Source organism: Rhinopithecus roxellana, chromosome 11 (assembly GCF_007565055.1).
Source record: "Rhinopithecus roxellana isolate Shanxi Qingling chromosome 11, ASM756505v1, whole genome shotgun sequence".
Lineage (NCBI taxonomy): Eukaryota > Metazoa > Chordata > Mammalia > Primates > Cercopithecidae > Rhinopithecus > Rhinopithecus roxellana.
Genome location: NC_044559.1, coordinates 87245203 through 87259822, shown reverse-complemented (window position 1 = coordinate 87259822; position 14620 = coordinate 87245203). Strand labels below are relative to the sequence as shown.

Below are 14620 nucleotides of genomic sequence, written 5' to 3'. Positions count from 1 at the left end.
AACTTAACTTGTGTAGGACGAAGGAGATTTTAACCTATGGAAAACTTCTTTAGAAGTCCCTAGTCAACCAAAGAAAGATCTTAATGCAGCCAATCTTCCTTGTATCTTTTTAGCAGTGGCAACAACATTAAACATACACTATCAATATAATATTGGGGCCTAAGAATTAATACTCTGATGCGCCATCCCTGAAGCTGGGTTACTTTATTTAAAACTGGCACAGAGACATCACTCATTTATGGCATGTGAGGCTGGGTACAGACTAGGACCTGCTTCATAGCTGGCAAAATCTCATCCCTGAGATAAGATAGGAAGTCTGTATTTGGAACAAGATGGCAAATGCAGTCAGGAGTCAAGGGGGCATGTCGCCAAAGTTCCTACACATCTGAATGTTTAGGTACTGTGTGGGCAGAGCTACAATGTGTGAAAACTGACTCATTTCTGTGGACATGGTTGTTGTTGTTGTTGTTCTGAGACAGCATCTCACTGTGTTTGCCCAGGAGGGTCTTGAACTCCCAGGCTCAAGTGGTCCTCCTGCGTCAGCCTCCCAAGCACTGTGTACATGTTGTAATAGTCAAAAGCCCATCCCTGTATTCTGATCAGATGTGACAAAAACAAATGAGGATTTAATAGCTAAATCCAGTCTGTACTTGCCAACATCCCTGAAAATATTGCCAATTCATTTGTCAAGGGTTTTGGCAGGGGAATGTTGGAACACCATAAACACAGCTGGAATATTCTTAAACAAGCAGAAAGTTACCTTAAATGGCAGTGAAGATTTGCCTACAGTTTGTGGGGGGCGGGGGGAATGAAATAAACTCCTTTACTGTCTCTGGGTTACAGATATTCAACTGCCACAGTGCAGAAAACCCTGTACCTAAATAGCCCAGGCTGACTGTGGGATTGTGGGTAAGTGAGAGCATGTGTATTTTAGGAAATAACATGCTAGGGTGATGCTGTCGCTTAAGTACATTTGGCTTAGAAACTTCAGGCTCTGCTTCTGAGAGCAAACACCTCATTTGAATTGCCACATGTGGGCCCATGGCATCCTGCTCCTTTTCTCCATGAAGGCTCTACAGCAGGCCTGGAGAGGCTGAGCAGCCGCCGCGGAAGGTGCTGAGCATCCTATAGTTGCTTGAAAGCATCTCAGTGTTTTCCACGTTAGAGAGGATGGCAGAATGGGTTACTTCCCCAAAGGGAGAAACGCATACTGAGATACGGCCACGCTGCCTCAAGCCAGGAAGAGTCCTCGGATCTTCGAGAGGCTCCAGGTGCTTGGCAGGTGTTAGGTGCTTTCCACGTAGAGAGTTGTGACAACTTCTTGAGGGTGTCTGCCCTGGAACATGGGCTGGGGCCAGTGAGTACGATGGGATTTTAAAAATATATTTTTTTCTTGCCAAAAGGTAGATCACGACTTAAAAAAAAAAAAAAAAAAAAAAAAAAAGGCAGTGATTCTAACGGAAAGTATAGCACGGCTCGATGGGCACAGCTGTGGGTCAGGGCAGTGTGCCTCTCTGACACGGCGGGGGTATTGGGTCAGCCGGTCTGGCAAAACCTCAGTGTAACGCCTTTTAGGGAGGACCTGAAACTACTGATGTGGCAGGGAAGAAAAGATATCAGAAATCCGCAAGAGCCAGCTAGACTAGTTGCCTCCTTTGTCTTCATCCTCCTAGGTGAACTGGGCAAAAGCAGAAAAAGAAAAGTGAACCGCTCAGCTGCACCTCTCCTTCACCATGATCCAAGAGTGTGATTTTAAAGCTTTCTCACAGAAGAGGGTATAGCCTGGTTTTGTGTTAGAAGGTACTGGGCAGAGCAGCCAAGCTTTGGTTTCACTTAATTTTTATTTATTTGTGAACAGCTGAGCCAGCAATAGACACTGAGAACAGAAATGCTGAATGCCCTTTATCTGCAGGGCCACTAATGGGAGACACCTATTCATATTTGATTGAAAACTGCAATTCTTTAATGAGAGCAAAATGGTAGCATGAAAGTGAATTGTGCTTTTAACAAATACACTGATTCAGGAGCAGGCCCCTGTAGCCAGGAGTCCCTGGGTCCTGCTAATTGAAAAACGTACCACTGTCTGTCTTTCATTCTCAGAATAAATGGTTATAAGTGAGTATTTTTTTTGCAATAGGGAATTCTCATCAGTTCACCAGAAATTACTTTTCTGCTGTTTAAAAAAAAAAAAAAATGATGGGGAGGGAAAAGTTTTCTCCTCTTTCCACTGAGCCGGCATTTGCATAAAATATTGATGAGAGTGCTCCCCGTCACCTGTTGCAGGAACAGCCTGCTTCTGGTGTCAAGTGCTGGTTAATCAACCGAATGGCAGATCAAATTAGCTAAGTTCTCTTGTTAAGTACTGTGTGTCCTGCTCTTTCCCAGGGAGGTTCTGGCTGCTTTAAAACCTGATCTGCAGAAATAGCTGATGTATGCTCAAGGAGCTCTGAACGCTGCAGGCAGCAATGCTGTTCATTACTGTCCCCAGTGGACGGACAGAGAAAGTGTGCCAGAGTCACTGCCTAGATCAGCCAGGCCAGCAGAGGGGGAGCAGAAATCAAGCACACATACTGCCCACCCGGGATCTCTCCACTAACCCATGCAGATGGTATGCTCAGGCGAAAAGCTACCACCCCAGTCATGAATGACCCCCTGCAAGAGAAGCAGGGCAGGTATATTTACCGCTGTCATTTACAAATGGGGAAACCTCAGGACAGAGGTAAGAAAATAAAATGACTAAAGTTCTATTTCATTTCAGTAGAAGTTGTGGGATTGGAACTTGGGGTCATTGGCCCCTAAGCCATTATATATTTCATTATGATTAATTTAATTTGTGCCGTGTCTCCATATCTTGGAGAATGAAAATTCCAATGGTAACACTGAAGTGTGACTGAGAATAACAACAGGAGATAATAGGGATTCTAATTACTAAATTGGCATCAGAAAAGGAATTACAAAAATATGATCACATCTTTCTACATATTTTATTCTTAATTTAGCCAGACTGTCTTTTCTCACGGTATTCTATTTCCTGGTTTGTCTGCTTAAGTGGAGATACATATGATGAAGAAATGGACCACCAGGTGTGATCAGAAGGTTGGCTGGTTTGAGCCGCTAGGAGGACATGCTAGTATCCCTTCGCTGGTGAGGCTGTTTAGGAGCCAGAGGTGATGCGGTCTATCACAGCGATGGATGGCTTTGCTTGCCCCTGACGATGGCACAGGTGAAAAACTGCAGAGGAGCCCCGGATACTGGATCTGCTATTCCAGGATCACACTCAATACAAGGACTAGTTCAGCTTTTAGAGAATCACATCTTCTAAGTGAGTGTTACATAACAAAATTTCAGAATTGTTAGAGAATGCATAAACTGTGATTTCCATGCCGCTTTTTTTTTTTTTTTTTTTTTAAACCACCTTCAGAAGAAAACACATGAATCAAAAGCTTGGCGTGGTTCCACCTCCTCCTAGTTTTCCTGTAGACCACCTCCACACTGGCGCTCTGGAGGCGGCTGTAGGTGGGAACTTTTGTTCTGTCGGTCTTCCATTCTACCAGCTGACATCATTAAGCTTTATGTTTAAAAATCAAAAGAGCAAATGTTCTTCCTCACGTGGTGCTGAAGTCAGGTTAAACTAGTGAGAAGGGTGAAGACTAGTGCTTTCATCCTCATGGGCCAATCTTTTCTTTCAACATGTGGTTTGGGATGCCAGTGCTGGCCCAGAGCCAGAGATTGAGAATGAAATCAAGTTCCTCATTTGCCCCACAGAAACTGCACTGGTAACTTCAGTAATGAGAGAATGAAAACCTCTCCATGTTGCTAAAAATATGGATTTCTTGTAAGAAGTGAAAAACAGGCTGGGTGCGGTGGCTCATGCCTGTAATCCCAGCACTTTGGGAGGCCGAGGTGGGTGGATCACGAGGTCAGGAGATGGAGACCATCCTGGCCAATGTGTTGAAACCCCGTGTCTACTAAAATACAAAAATTAGCCTGGCAAGGTGGCGCGTGCCTGTCGTCCCAGCTCCTTGGGAGGCTGAGGCAGGGAAATAGCTCGAACCCGGGAGGCGGAGGCTGCAGTGAGCTGAGATTGCGCCACTGCACTCTGGCCTGGCGACAGAGCAAAAAGTGAAAAACATATTGTATATATACATTTCCACCTCGGACGGATTCAGGGAACTGCAACCAGATGAATGTCAACCTCCAGCATCAGCCTTTATGAGTGTTTTCAGGAAGGAGGTGTGCAGCATTGTCAAGGGAGAGGCAAACAGGGAAGACAACAGTGATTTCCAACTATTTGGTAAACACCGGCTTATCGTCAAGGCTCTGAGCTACAGCTTTTGTTTCTATCACAGTGGCAAAGAAGAGTCTACAATCTTCTTCAGGGTAAAGTCACTTTTCTGTCACTTAAAGAGTTCCCCTGGCTCAGGACTCCAGTCTTATTCTTTGAAATAAAACTCTAATACCCCAAGACAGGCCCAGTTACCCTGCGTCCCTATCTGCTCTGCACTGTGAACACTGTGCTCTGTGAACACTGACACGCTTTTTTCCTGGTTTGTGTCACTATACTCTTAACATACTCTTAACATTTCTTTCAGGCACAGGCAGGAAGCCCGAGGACTAAGAGGAACGCAACAAATATCCTTTCTCATTTTCTCCCTCTCCTTCTTGCACCTCCCCCCACCAAATCCACTTCAGTTTGAGATTGAAAAGGATGCCTAGCAGTAGGGCGGCCTGTTGGCTGCACACCTGACAGTGATAACTTGAGCTAATATGGTGGCACCAAGGCCTTCTGAATGGGAGAAATCAAAGGTGATCATTTCAGCTATGGTGAAAAGTTCAGGTTAGATAACTTTATCACACGGGATGTATTACAGGGTGACCTCTTGCCGTGTGCGGTGCCTACATCTGTCTCGACTGTGACACACAGCTCCAATGAGCACTGAAGGGGAGAGGCTTTCCAGACAGCACACTCACCTCGACTCAGCCCATCGGGTCCCCGGAGGATCCGGCATTCTTCTATCTGGCCAAATGGAGAGAACATCACCCTGATGTCGTTTTCATTACACTTCTTCGAAACCATTCCTATGAACAATTTTCTGTCTTCCACAGCTAGGAGATAAAAGTGAGGAATGAGCAAAGGCCATTTCATCTTTTTTTCTTGTAATCAATGCTTCATTACCCCATCAAACCGGGCCCCAGCCATGTGAGACCAGGCACGTGTCCCAAGGCCAACTCTGCAGATGTCCAGCCATCCTCCTCCCTCCATGTGCCCACCCTGCCACTCCCTCCCACCTGGCGCTTCCTGAACCCATCCCCCTGTGTGCTTGTGCTCACTAACAAAATGTTTTAATATGACATGGAATGCTGTTAAGTTCTTTTCTCCGATTCAGAAATTAATGGTAATGTGCTAAAATTCCAAAGTATTTGTATAACTGTTCAACAACTACCATTCTCTGGGGATACTTTTGGATACAGATTTTATTCTGGGTTTTTTGTAGATGTTCTTTTAACCTGAACGACAGGGACAGAGAAAGGTCAGGGGACGAAAGACAACAGAGGAAAGACAGCTGGAGCGAAACAGCGCCTGAAACTTGTCACAAAGCATTCGGGGGAAGAAAACATGTTTCTGTTTCAAAACGCTTCATCCCTGCTGATCTAGACAAGAATAAGAGATCAGAGATTCTCACGGCTCTGGGGAGCTAGGAAAGTACCTCCTTCCCACGACACTGGTGATGCAGTGCCCACCAGGTCCCGCACCTAGTTCTAAGCAGCCAGCTTAGTTACGGCTCAACAAGAAGCCGATTCTAGAGAGGAGAACGGCGCTGCTGCTGCTGGAGAAACACCTTGGACGGTCCCGAGCTTCCAGCCCTTCACAAATGATCAAGAAGGAAACAATACTGTGCTAACCACCGAAGGCAAGATTCTCGGGGAATGAAAGTGCATTTGGGGATCATGAGGATGACACGCAAATTCTAACCCGGGCACCTGACGGTGGGGAAGACAAGACCCGCTGTACCTCACGGGACCTGGGAGATTTTCCTCGAAATCTCCAAGCTTGTGCTCAGGACATGTGAACTACTTTCAGCCTGAAAGGCGAGGTTAAAACTGATTTCAAGACAGCGTTGCGAGTCCTTTTTAGGAGAGGTGCCTTTTTTTTTTTTAGGACATCACAGACACCCATGGGGACAAGTCCTGCTTCTTTTCCATCGTTTCATTTCAATCTATTTCTTAGGAAAAAAAAAATCTAGCCAGCTGCAACCACACTGAAGGATGTCCTGGCCTAGAGGGCTCTGCCTTACGTCACTTGTGCATAAATGTTTCTTTTGAATCCGTGTTATCTCGTCATTCCTATTTAATTGGCTTTTCTCTTTTATGCCTCCCCCCGACAGGAAGTGTCTCATTTTCATTTAACCAATGAGCAGTTATCCCAGACTTACTGGAGCCAGTTCCTTCTGGATGCTAAAGCACGTGTCTGTGCTGCAAAGCGGCTGGGGCAGGTGTACTGGTAACAGGTGGGTTCCTCTACTGCAGTGCTGCTGACACAGTGTGGCTGCTGAGCACTTAAAGGGACTGGTGTGATTGAGGAAGTGCTTTTCTAAAACGTACTTTTAATTAAAGAGCCACACATGATTGCTCCATGGGCCAGCACAGCCCTGAAGGGCCTAGAGGAGACAGCTAAAGGCTCCTCTTCATAGAATCCCAGAGCGGAAGGAAGAGACCTAAGGGAGCTTCTGTCTGTCTCCAAAAGATCTCCCAAGGTCCAGTGTGGGAGGGACCAGCCTGGCCCACAGCCTGGAGTCCTCCTCCTAGCCCAGGATTCCTTCCCCTGCTGTGTCTCCTCCAAGTTCAGAGAAGGAGAGGAGGCTTGCAGGGGTGAACAATGGCCGTGCTTAGGCGATCAAGGTTCTAGGTCCAGTGCTGCCATTAGTTTGACATGTGTCCTTGGAAAATAGGCTGACCTCTGAGGACCTCTGGTTTGTCATATGTGGAATGAAGGTTTAAACTCTCCTCTCTCCCAGAAATGGAGAGAAGGCGGCCCATGTCATACTTGGGCTGACCGGGGTTCCTGAGGCGGGGACGGTGAGCGGGGGGTCAGAATTCCTTCCACCCAGCTCTCTCCCCACTGACAGCTCCTGCAACACCTCAGAAACCCTAGTGCACCAAGGAATACAAGTTGAAAAGCACAATTCCACGATACTTGTAAACTATGAATTGTGCACCCAAGTGTATGAGAAAGGCTCGCTGGGGGATGTGGAATTCAAGCTGGACGAAGGGTCTGGAGAGACTGGAGGTGGGAGAGAACGAGGTCCTAACCAGGCAAGGTGCAGAGTGTGGAGTAGTAGGGACTTGGTTTGGGTGGATGGAGGAAAGCAGCCTGACCTCAGGATGGCACGTCCCATCTTCAGCCTCATGTGCAGAGAAGGAGCTCAGCGAAGAAAGCATTAGCTGGCCTGAGCCACTGCTTGTGTTCAGACTCAGAGGAGACACGGGCAACAGGCACCCCGGGATCTAATCCCTGGGAAGGAGACCGCTGAGGACCTGACCTCCTGTACGCCAATGGAAAACTTCCAATTCAAGTTCTTTTTCCTCCCTTCAGAGAAGGCAAAGTAGCATGGATCCGCTATGAACTGGTGAGGCCTGGTCAGTCATGGGCAGCACAGGCCCAACAATGAAGCCAGAGAGACACCAGATACCCTGGGCAAGGAGCTCACCTGCAGGCCATCCACACCACCTGCTGCAGGCTGTCTACATTGCCTGTGCTCACTAACATGTGAGGATTCTGGTGGCGGAGGCCCTGTGGAAATGTGGCATTCCCATGAATGCGAAGGGGAGAGATCGGACAGGAAGGGGAGAGATGAGATGGAAAGGGGGTGGAATAGGGAGAAAAATCACCAGGACTCCCTCCCTCTCATCTCTGAGACTCCTACCCCCAGCAAACTATGGCTGGCATTTTTGTGAGTAAAAATAAAATTCCTGTTACGTTTCTTTTTACCCTGAACAATCTGGTTTTAGTTCTTCTAAACAAAGGCAAATGAAAAATTCCCACCAAGTCCTTGGTTTCGCGGGTAAACCAGTAATTATGGTATTTAGCTACAACAATTTGTAGGTTTTGAGCTTTAGGGGGATGCCACAGTAAATTAAACATGCAGCTCCTGGGTAAGCTTAAAAATGATTTTTTTCCTAAGACGAATATGAAGAAAATGGAAACTACTCATGAAGAAATGCTGACTTCCTAGCCATCACTCAGGGTCAACTCGGCCAGGCAGCAAGAAGGAAGATAACTCCCACTTCTAAAAATAGCAAGTATTAGCCAAGAAAAAAAATGGAAACCTCCGTCACCATGTTATCAAAACGTTAACTTCCATCTGTGTGTGTGGTGTGTGGGCGCACTTGTGCGTGTGCACAGAAGTGCTGGGCTTTGGGAGTCTCTTACCAGCCAATGTTGCTCCGTGGTTTCAACAGTTGGGCTGTGTTTGCTTTAAAGGCAAAATGGGGAATAGTGAGCATGCCCAGCTTTCTTCTGAGTTGTTGTTTTTTTTTTGGTTTTCCAGGGACAAGTTAGTCATACAATTCAGCCCCCGAATTCCCATTCTGAGGGTCCCTAACAGCTCTGTAAACATTCTACAAGAACACAGTTATTTTGAGTTCACTTAACTTTTTAATCAACTTTTGATGACCATCTTGGTGAGTTTTTCCTGAGTATCCATGGGCACTAAGTGTCTCACTTATTTTTTCAACCTACAGGAAAGTCAGCTGTTCAAATGAAATGTACTGTGTTCACAGTGTTCTGCTAGGTGCTATAAGGAATTAAAAAAACAAAAACAAAACAAAAACACTTAAAAAGGTCCCTGCCCTCTAGAGGCAAAGTCATGTTCCATGACAGACACTGAATAAGTGCAGGGAAATGCTTTCACACATGAAGTGCTGCACAGGTGGGGTCCCCCCGGATTAGTAACGATGACCACAGTCAAAAGGGGTTCCACACCAGCAGCCATCTGAAGTCTACCTTCTATGATACGATGAGAATGGGTTAATACTTTAAATACATGGGGTGACTTTTTTAAGTTAGGGGAATAGAAACTTCATTAAAAAAAAAAAAATCCCTAATTGTAAGTCTGTGCTAACACCCGGGTGTACAATCTGTCAAAGTCGCACCTGGATTTGGGGCTGCCTGAATTAATTAACAACTTTTCAATGTGTTAGTGCTAACATATGGCATTTAATTACTGCCTCCAAATCTGTGAGTCTCTCCACTTTGAATTTCAAAATTATTTCTTCATCTTCCAGTGAATCAGAAAGTGACTGGATGGAGCCACTCCATGATCCCTATTTTTAATGGAGGCTTTGCAGGTCTGCACCCTCTGCTGACAATATTTAGTTATCTTGACTCCTGCTAGCTCTGAACTTGACACATGGACACTGGAGGTTTTGGAGGCCTTGAGAGAGAGACACACACAGCAGGCTTAAGTGAGACTTCTGGGTTCTAGGCGTTAAGGAGCCCCAGCAAATTGTGAGGTTGGAGGGTAAAAGCGGGATGGATGGATTTAACGCTATGTAGAGTAAAGACAACAAACAACTCCCCTTGTGGCAAGAGGCAAAGACATCAGATGAGCACAGCTCCAGCCTCTGAGACCTAGAACCAGAAAGAAAGCAGCTTCTGTCTGTATCACTCACTGCCAGCCTAACTTCAGCAACTGCTTGTGACTTTCAGTACTGCACAGCTGGTACCTCGTTGGGCACAGCAACAGAGGATCAAAAGCTGGATGGCACAGAGAATGAAAGAGAGTAAGTACGTTTCTGCTTGTTTATGATGGTGCGTGAAATCCGCACCTCCTCACATACCCTGCCTGTCCCACCATTTGACTTTCTGCAATGGAAAAATAACAAAAAAGGTGGATTCTGTTGAAAGGTGGGTAGTTTCCTCAGTGTGCTCCTCTTAGCAGTCCCAGGAGTTTTTGCTTCTCCAGAGTGGGATTATTTTCCTTCTGGACAACCTGGCCCCGTGGGAGCACGTGGACAGGAAACACAATGCCGTGAGCTTCCATCGGTGTGCCAGAGGCTGCAGCTTAAATCAGAGCCAACTAAAGGGCAGGTTATAAGCCATGGAGACTCGGGGAGTATGCTCAGTGAAATCTCAAAGTGCAGGGCAGATCTGAGCGCAACCTAACGTTTCGGGGCTCACCCTAGAGGTTTCCTCTCTCAGAATCGCTGGATGGACAAAAGCTGCCAAGGATGACTACTTTTCTGGAGTTCACCTGTCCATCACGAATTAATCCATGATTAGCAGCTCCTTCTTGCTCAGCAAATACAAAGTTTTAGAAATCTGAACACAGTGATAATGAAGACAGTAAGTGTCTAACTGTGATGAGTCCTTTGTGCTATCCATAAATGTCAGCAAACTCAATAAAAGTGCAATTAGCGCTCGTTATACTTCTTTCAAAACTATAGGAGCTATTTAGAGCAACTGAGCCAAAGAAATCTTTGTGCTCTTTGAACTTTAGAAGCTATGCTTACCTGTCAAAAATGCCATGTGAAATGAGAAAAGGCTTGCAGCTTTCATCACTCGCTTTAGAAAACTACATATTCCTCCTGATTCCTCAATCGGGTTCAAAGAGGACCTTGAAACTGTTCATGTCTGTGCAAGGTGAGGTTCCATTTGGGCCTCTAGATAGAAAAGCCTTTAAAAGCAGCCTTCAGCACATTTATATTTTTGGACTTTTCTTACTGAAAATTCAGAAAATGAAGGTCTATCCACAAAGCAAAGGGAGAACTGGCTCAACTAGAAGGCTTGGAGGTTTTCATTTGTACATACAGAGCTATGTTTTGGTATAAACAGCCCAGGCCTGGACAGGTCAGCCTCTGCCGCTCAGAATGCACTGGAAAGGCTGCCTCGGTGAGTGGAATAACAGTGTTAACTTAGCACACTGGATACTTACTATGTGCCGGGTGCTATGCTGAGCTCTTTACAGATGTTGACTTATGTAAACCTCAAATAACCTTGTAAGATGGGCATTACAACAAGTGTTCAGATGACACCACTGTAGCCCCCCTCACAGCTGAAGAGACACTGATGCTGACTAAGGTTAAATAACTTGCCCGAGGACAAAACCAACAAGCGTGGAGTCAGGGGTCAAATCCAGGCTTCTTCAAACAGTTCGTAACCTGCTACCCCAGGCTGCTGCTGGAAAAACAGCATTTTCACATAACCGTCTCATCCTAAAATAACGGTGCCCGGTCCTCCTCGGCTTCTGTGATCATGCAACATTGGGTGTGCCCATGACAGTTTTATTATGTGCTGTGATTCTAGACCCAAAGCAAACATGGTTCTCAGGGACCAGGGTGGATGCTGGACAGAAAGAGCGACAAAACACTCTGCAAACTCCTGGCAGCTGCCTGTAGAAAGGGTTCTCTGAGGCAGATGAATACCTGCACAGCAGAAAATGCAAAAGAAAAATATCCCTTTGTGTTTTAGTACTGGGATTTTTCAGGTCAGATGTTTTCAGTTCAGCTAATTTCTCAAGTTTCTACAACTACAACCAAAGGTTCAGAAATGAGACAAAACCTTTTCCACAGACTTTCACTCCATGGTCCTTGTCCCGACACCGTTTAGAGTATTACGGAGCCAAAGGCAGGGAACATTTCTCAGTGGCCACACTCTCTGAGATGACCTGCACCAACAGGATTCATCCCAAAATACAAGGGTCATCTCTCCTCTCTCCCACCAAGGAAGTCAGACTGCAAGCACACACCTCTGGAGCACAAGGGCTGAGAGGAGCCCGCCCGGGTGAAGTGGTCATCTTCCCAGGCCAGCACGCTCCGTGGAGAGCCTGCAGAGGCCAGGAGACCACCTCTGGGTGTCAACAGGAATCAACATTTCGTAGGAGCATTCAATCATTACAGAGACTATTACAAACATCTTATTGGAGTCTTGGGCTGGGGGGAAGCCAACTTAGGTGAGACAGTTACCATGTTTACACATGTGGAGTTACCATGTTTACACATTCCATGTTTACACATGTGGAGATTCAGGTTCAGTGTTTAAGTGACTTCTGGATACTAAAATCAGTAGACTGAATGTCAGTTCTACAAGATCTGAGGCACAGTCTTTTGGGGTCTTTTATTCTTCCTTTTCCTATTCAGTGCTGCAGCCCTGGCCCCTAGCAACGTGCCTGGCACACGGTAACTGATGAATGAACAACTGGTGGCTGCAGGAGCGGCACAGCTCGCTCAAGGGGCCACAGAGCAGCAGCGGATTGGACAACTTCTGGTGCTAAGTGTCATGTTTGTGATAAAGCAGTAGAGAAAAAAAAAAGAATTAACCCTAAGTAAAGTGCAGGGCTGAGGAGACGACAGTGGTTAAAGCACCAAAGCCCCCTCCTAGAGAGAGAAAAGCTATTTTAAAATTTTCTTTATTTATATATCTATGTTGCCTAGGCTGGCCTTGAACTCCTGGGCTCAAGGGATCCTCCTGCCTCGGCCTCCTGAGCAGCTTCGACTACAGGTGTGGGCCACAGTGTTCTGCTGAGAGCCGAGAGAAGAAAGCTCTGACAAGCCGGGTGCTGGCAGCACCATGCTATGACTTGGAATTTTCTCCAAAACTTTCTAGTCTGTGGAGAAGCCAGAAAATGGAATGCACTACAATTAGCAAAAAATACCTTGTGGAGAGATTTAGAACCCAATCATAATTTCCATTTGCAGATATGCAGATCTCTAAGTGCATGGCTTCTGCCCTGATTACTAATTAATGAGGTGCAAAACTGCCTGTTGGAAGGAAACAGTGCTGATTATGTCAGTCTTATGGGACAGAGCTGCTCTCCAGTCTAGGATGGTAGAAGATTCTTTTAACATACATTTCAGTAAATTAAAAGAACAAAACAGGGACAGAAGGTTCGTAGAAATGAAACAAAAACTTATAAAGAGGGAAATGTGGCTATCAACTCTCTCGTGTCTTGAAGTGGCAACACCCAATTATTTATGGACCTCATCAAATGCAGATTTTTGCACCAAGTGTACGTTGATTTAATCAGCAGACTGCACTCTGAATTTGGATGCAAATGCATCAGTGCAATTTAGAGAAGAGTAAAATAAGGCAGTCTCCAAGTCCAAAAAACACATGCAAAAGGTGAAAAAACAAAAACCAACCCCACTCCCCACCCACAGAAAGATAGCCTAATTCTTCATGGGTAACTCCCTTCCTGCAGATGTCCTCTGGATCTCCATGAGATGCCCCTGTACTGCTTTGTTGGAGGAGACAGGAGCCAAACGCTACAGGGTCCCTATACAGGGCAAGTCCCAAACAGAAGGACACAGAAAGCCACTGCTTGTAACATACATCTTTACGCCAGAGATCAACGGGACAGGAGAGAGGAGAGTGGAGAGTGCATTCCTTCAGACATCCCGGTCACAGAGAAGGTTCCTGGCGCAGTGCTCTCTGCCTTCTAGAGAGAAAAGCAGCCGGGCCAGCTTCTCCCGCCCCCAACTGACTTTGTAATTTAAAGCAGCAGATATTATTAAACAAGACAGTTGGTTACCACCTACCGTTTGACTTTTCACTATCTGCAGGTTTCATCTGAATGGGATGATGCATCTAAAAACACAAAAGTGAGAAAGTAAAGGCAGATTGAACAACTGTAAAAATACTCTCAGAAATCTGAAGCAATTCAATTACTGATACTGTTTTTAAGGGCACATAAGTAATAACAAGACTTCTCCCAGGTAATATTAACTATGTTAAAAAGCAAGCCTGTGTTTTCTGTTCAGGAATCAAACCCTTTTAAGTCACGGGACCCTGTAACACAGAACATATTTAAAAGCTTGGGCTCTGCTGTCAGACCTCAGTTTGAAACCTGGTTCTGCCACTCAATATGGTTTCTGCCTCTATGTTATAGACAATTCTGCTTCTGCCGTTTATTACAGCTATGCAGTCTCAAGCAAGTGTCTTAACTTCTCTGAGTTTCGGTCTCCTCATCTGTGAGATGGAGATAACACCTGAATTGTAAGGCTGTCAGAATTAAACGAGAAAATACATGTAAAGTGCTTCATAAGTAGAGGCTAAGATGTGTTGAAAATAACTTAGCTATTGTTATTGTATCATTATAAAGATTATTGTAAAATTAAATCATGCGGGATTTTCTGGCCAGCCTATGTTTGTCACATAGGTTTTTCTTAGGTCTCATGAGTAATTTGAAGATCTAGCAGTTGACTGACATCGGTGCCAGTATATAATTTTTATTAAATGCTAATACAAATACAGAATAGGAACACAGAACCACTGAAGAATGGAATGATGGAAGGAAGGATGGAGAGGAGGAGGGCGGAAGGGAGGGCGACACGCACCTTCCCATCATGTCCAGTACATGACCGGAGTGGAAAGGACTTGAGACAGCGGGGCTGAGGTCCTGAGCTACAGCAGACCCGGGGGCCCTATGGCTCTTCATAAAGTGCCCATCACACCCGGTGCCCCGTCTACAGAGCGTGCTCCAAGTACAGAATGCCGCCACCATTTCCAATTAGAATCCATTCCTCAAACCACCTCCAAAAGGTCCTCCTGCTTTACATTTCATTGCACTCCAAGGAACATAGAAGCCACAGGGTGGATGGAATCACTGGCTGTGCAAATGCT

At 45.7% G+C, this 14620-nt stretch overlaps 1 protein-coding gene across 22 annotated transcripts in view; it reads right to left on the bottom strand.

The window, feature by feature from the left end:
- The window catches only part of CELF2 (CUGBP Elav-like family member 2), a 543854-nt gene that overhangs the window by 73378 nt on the left and 455856 nt on the right, over positions 1–14620 (bottom strand). For all 22 annotated transcript variants that reach the window (XM_030940450.1, XM_030940451.1, XM_030940448.1 and 19 more), the window contains 2 exons: positions 13537–13585; positions 4972–5106 (listed from right to left, as the gene is read on the bottom strand). In XM_030940450.1, coding sequence (XP_030796310.1) covers positions 4972–5106; positions 13537–13585 — 184 coding nt within the window. The remainder of the gene's footprint in view (positions 1–4971; positions 5107–13536; positions 13586–14620) is intronic.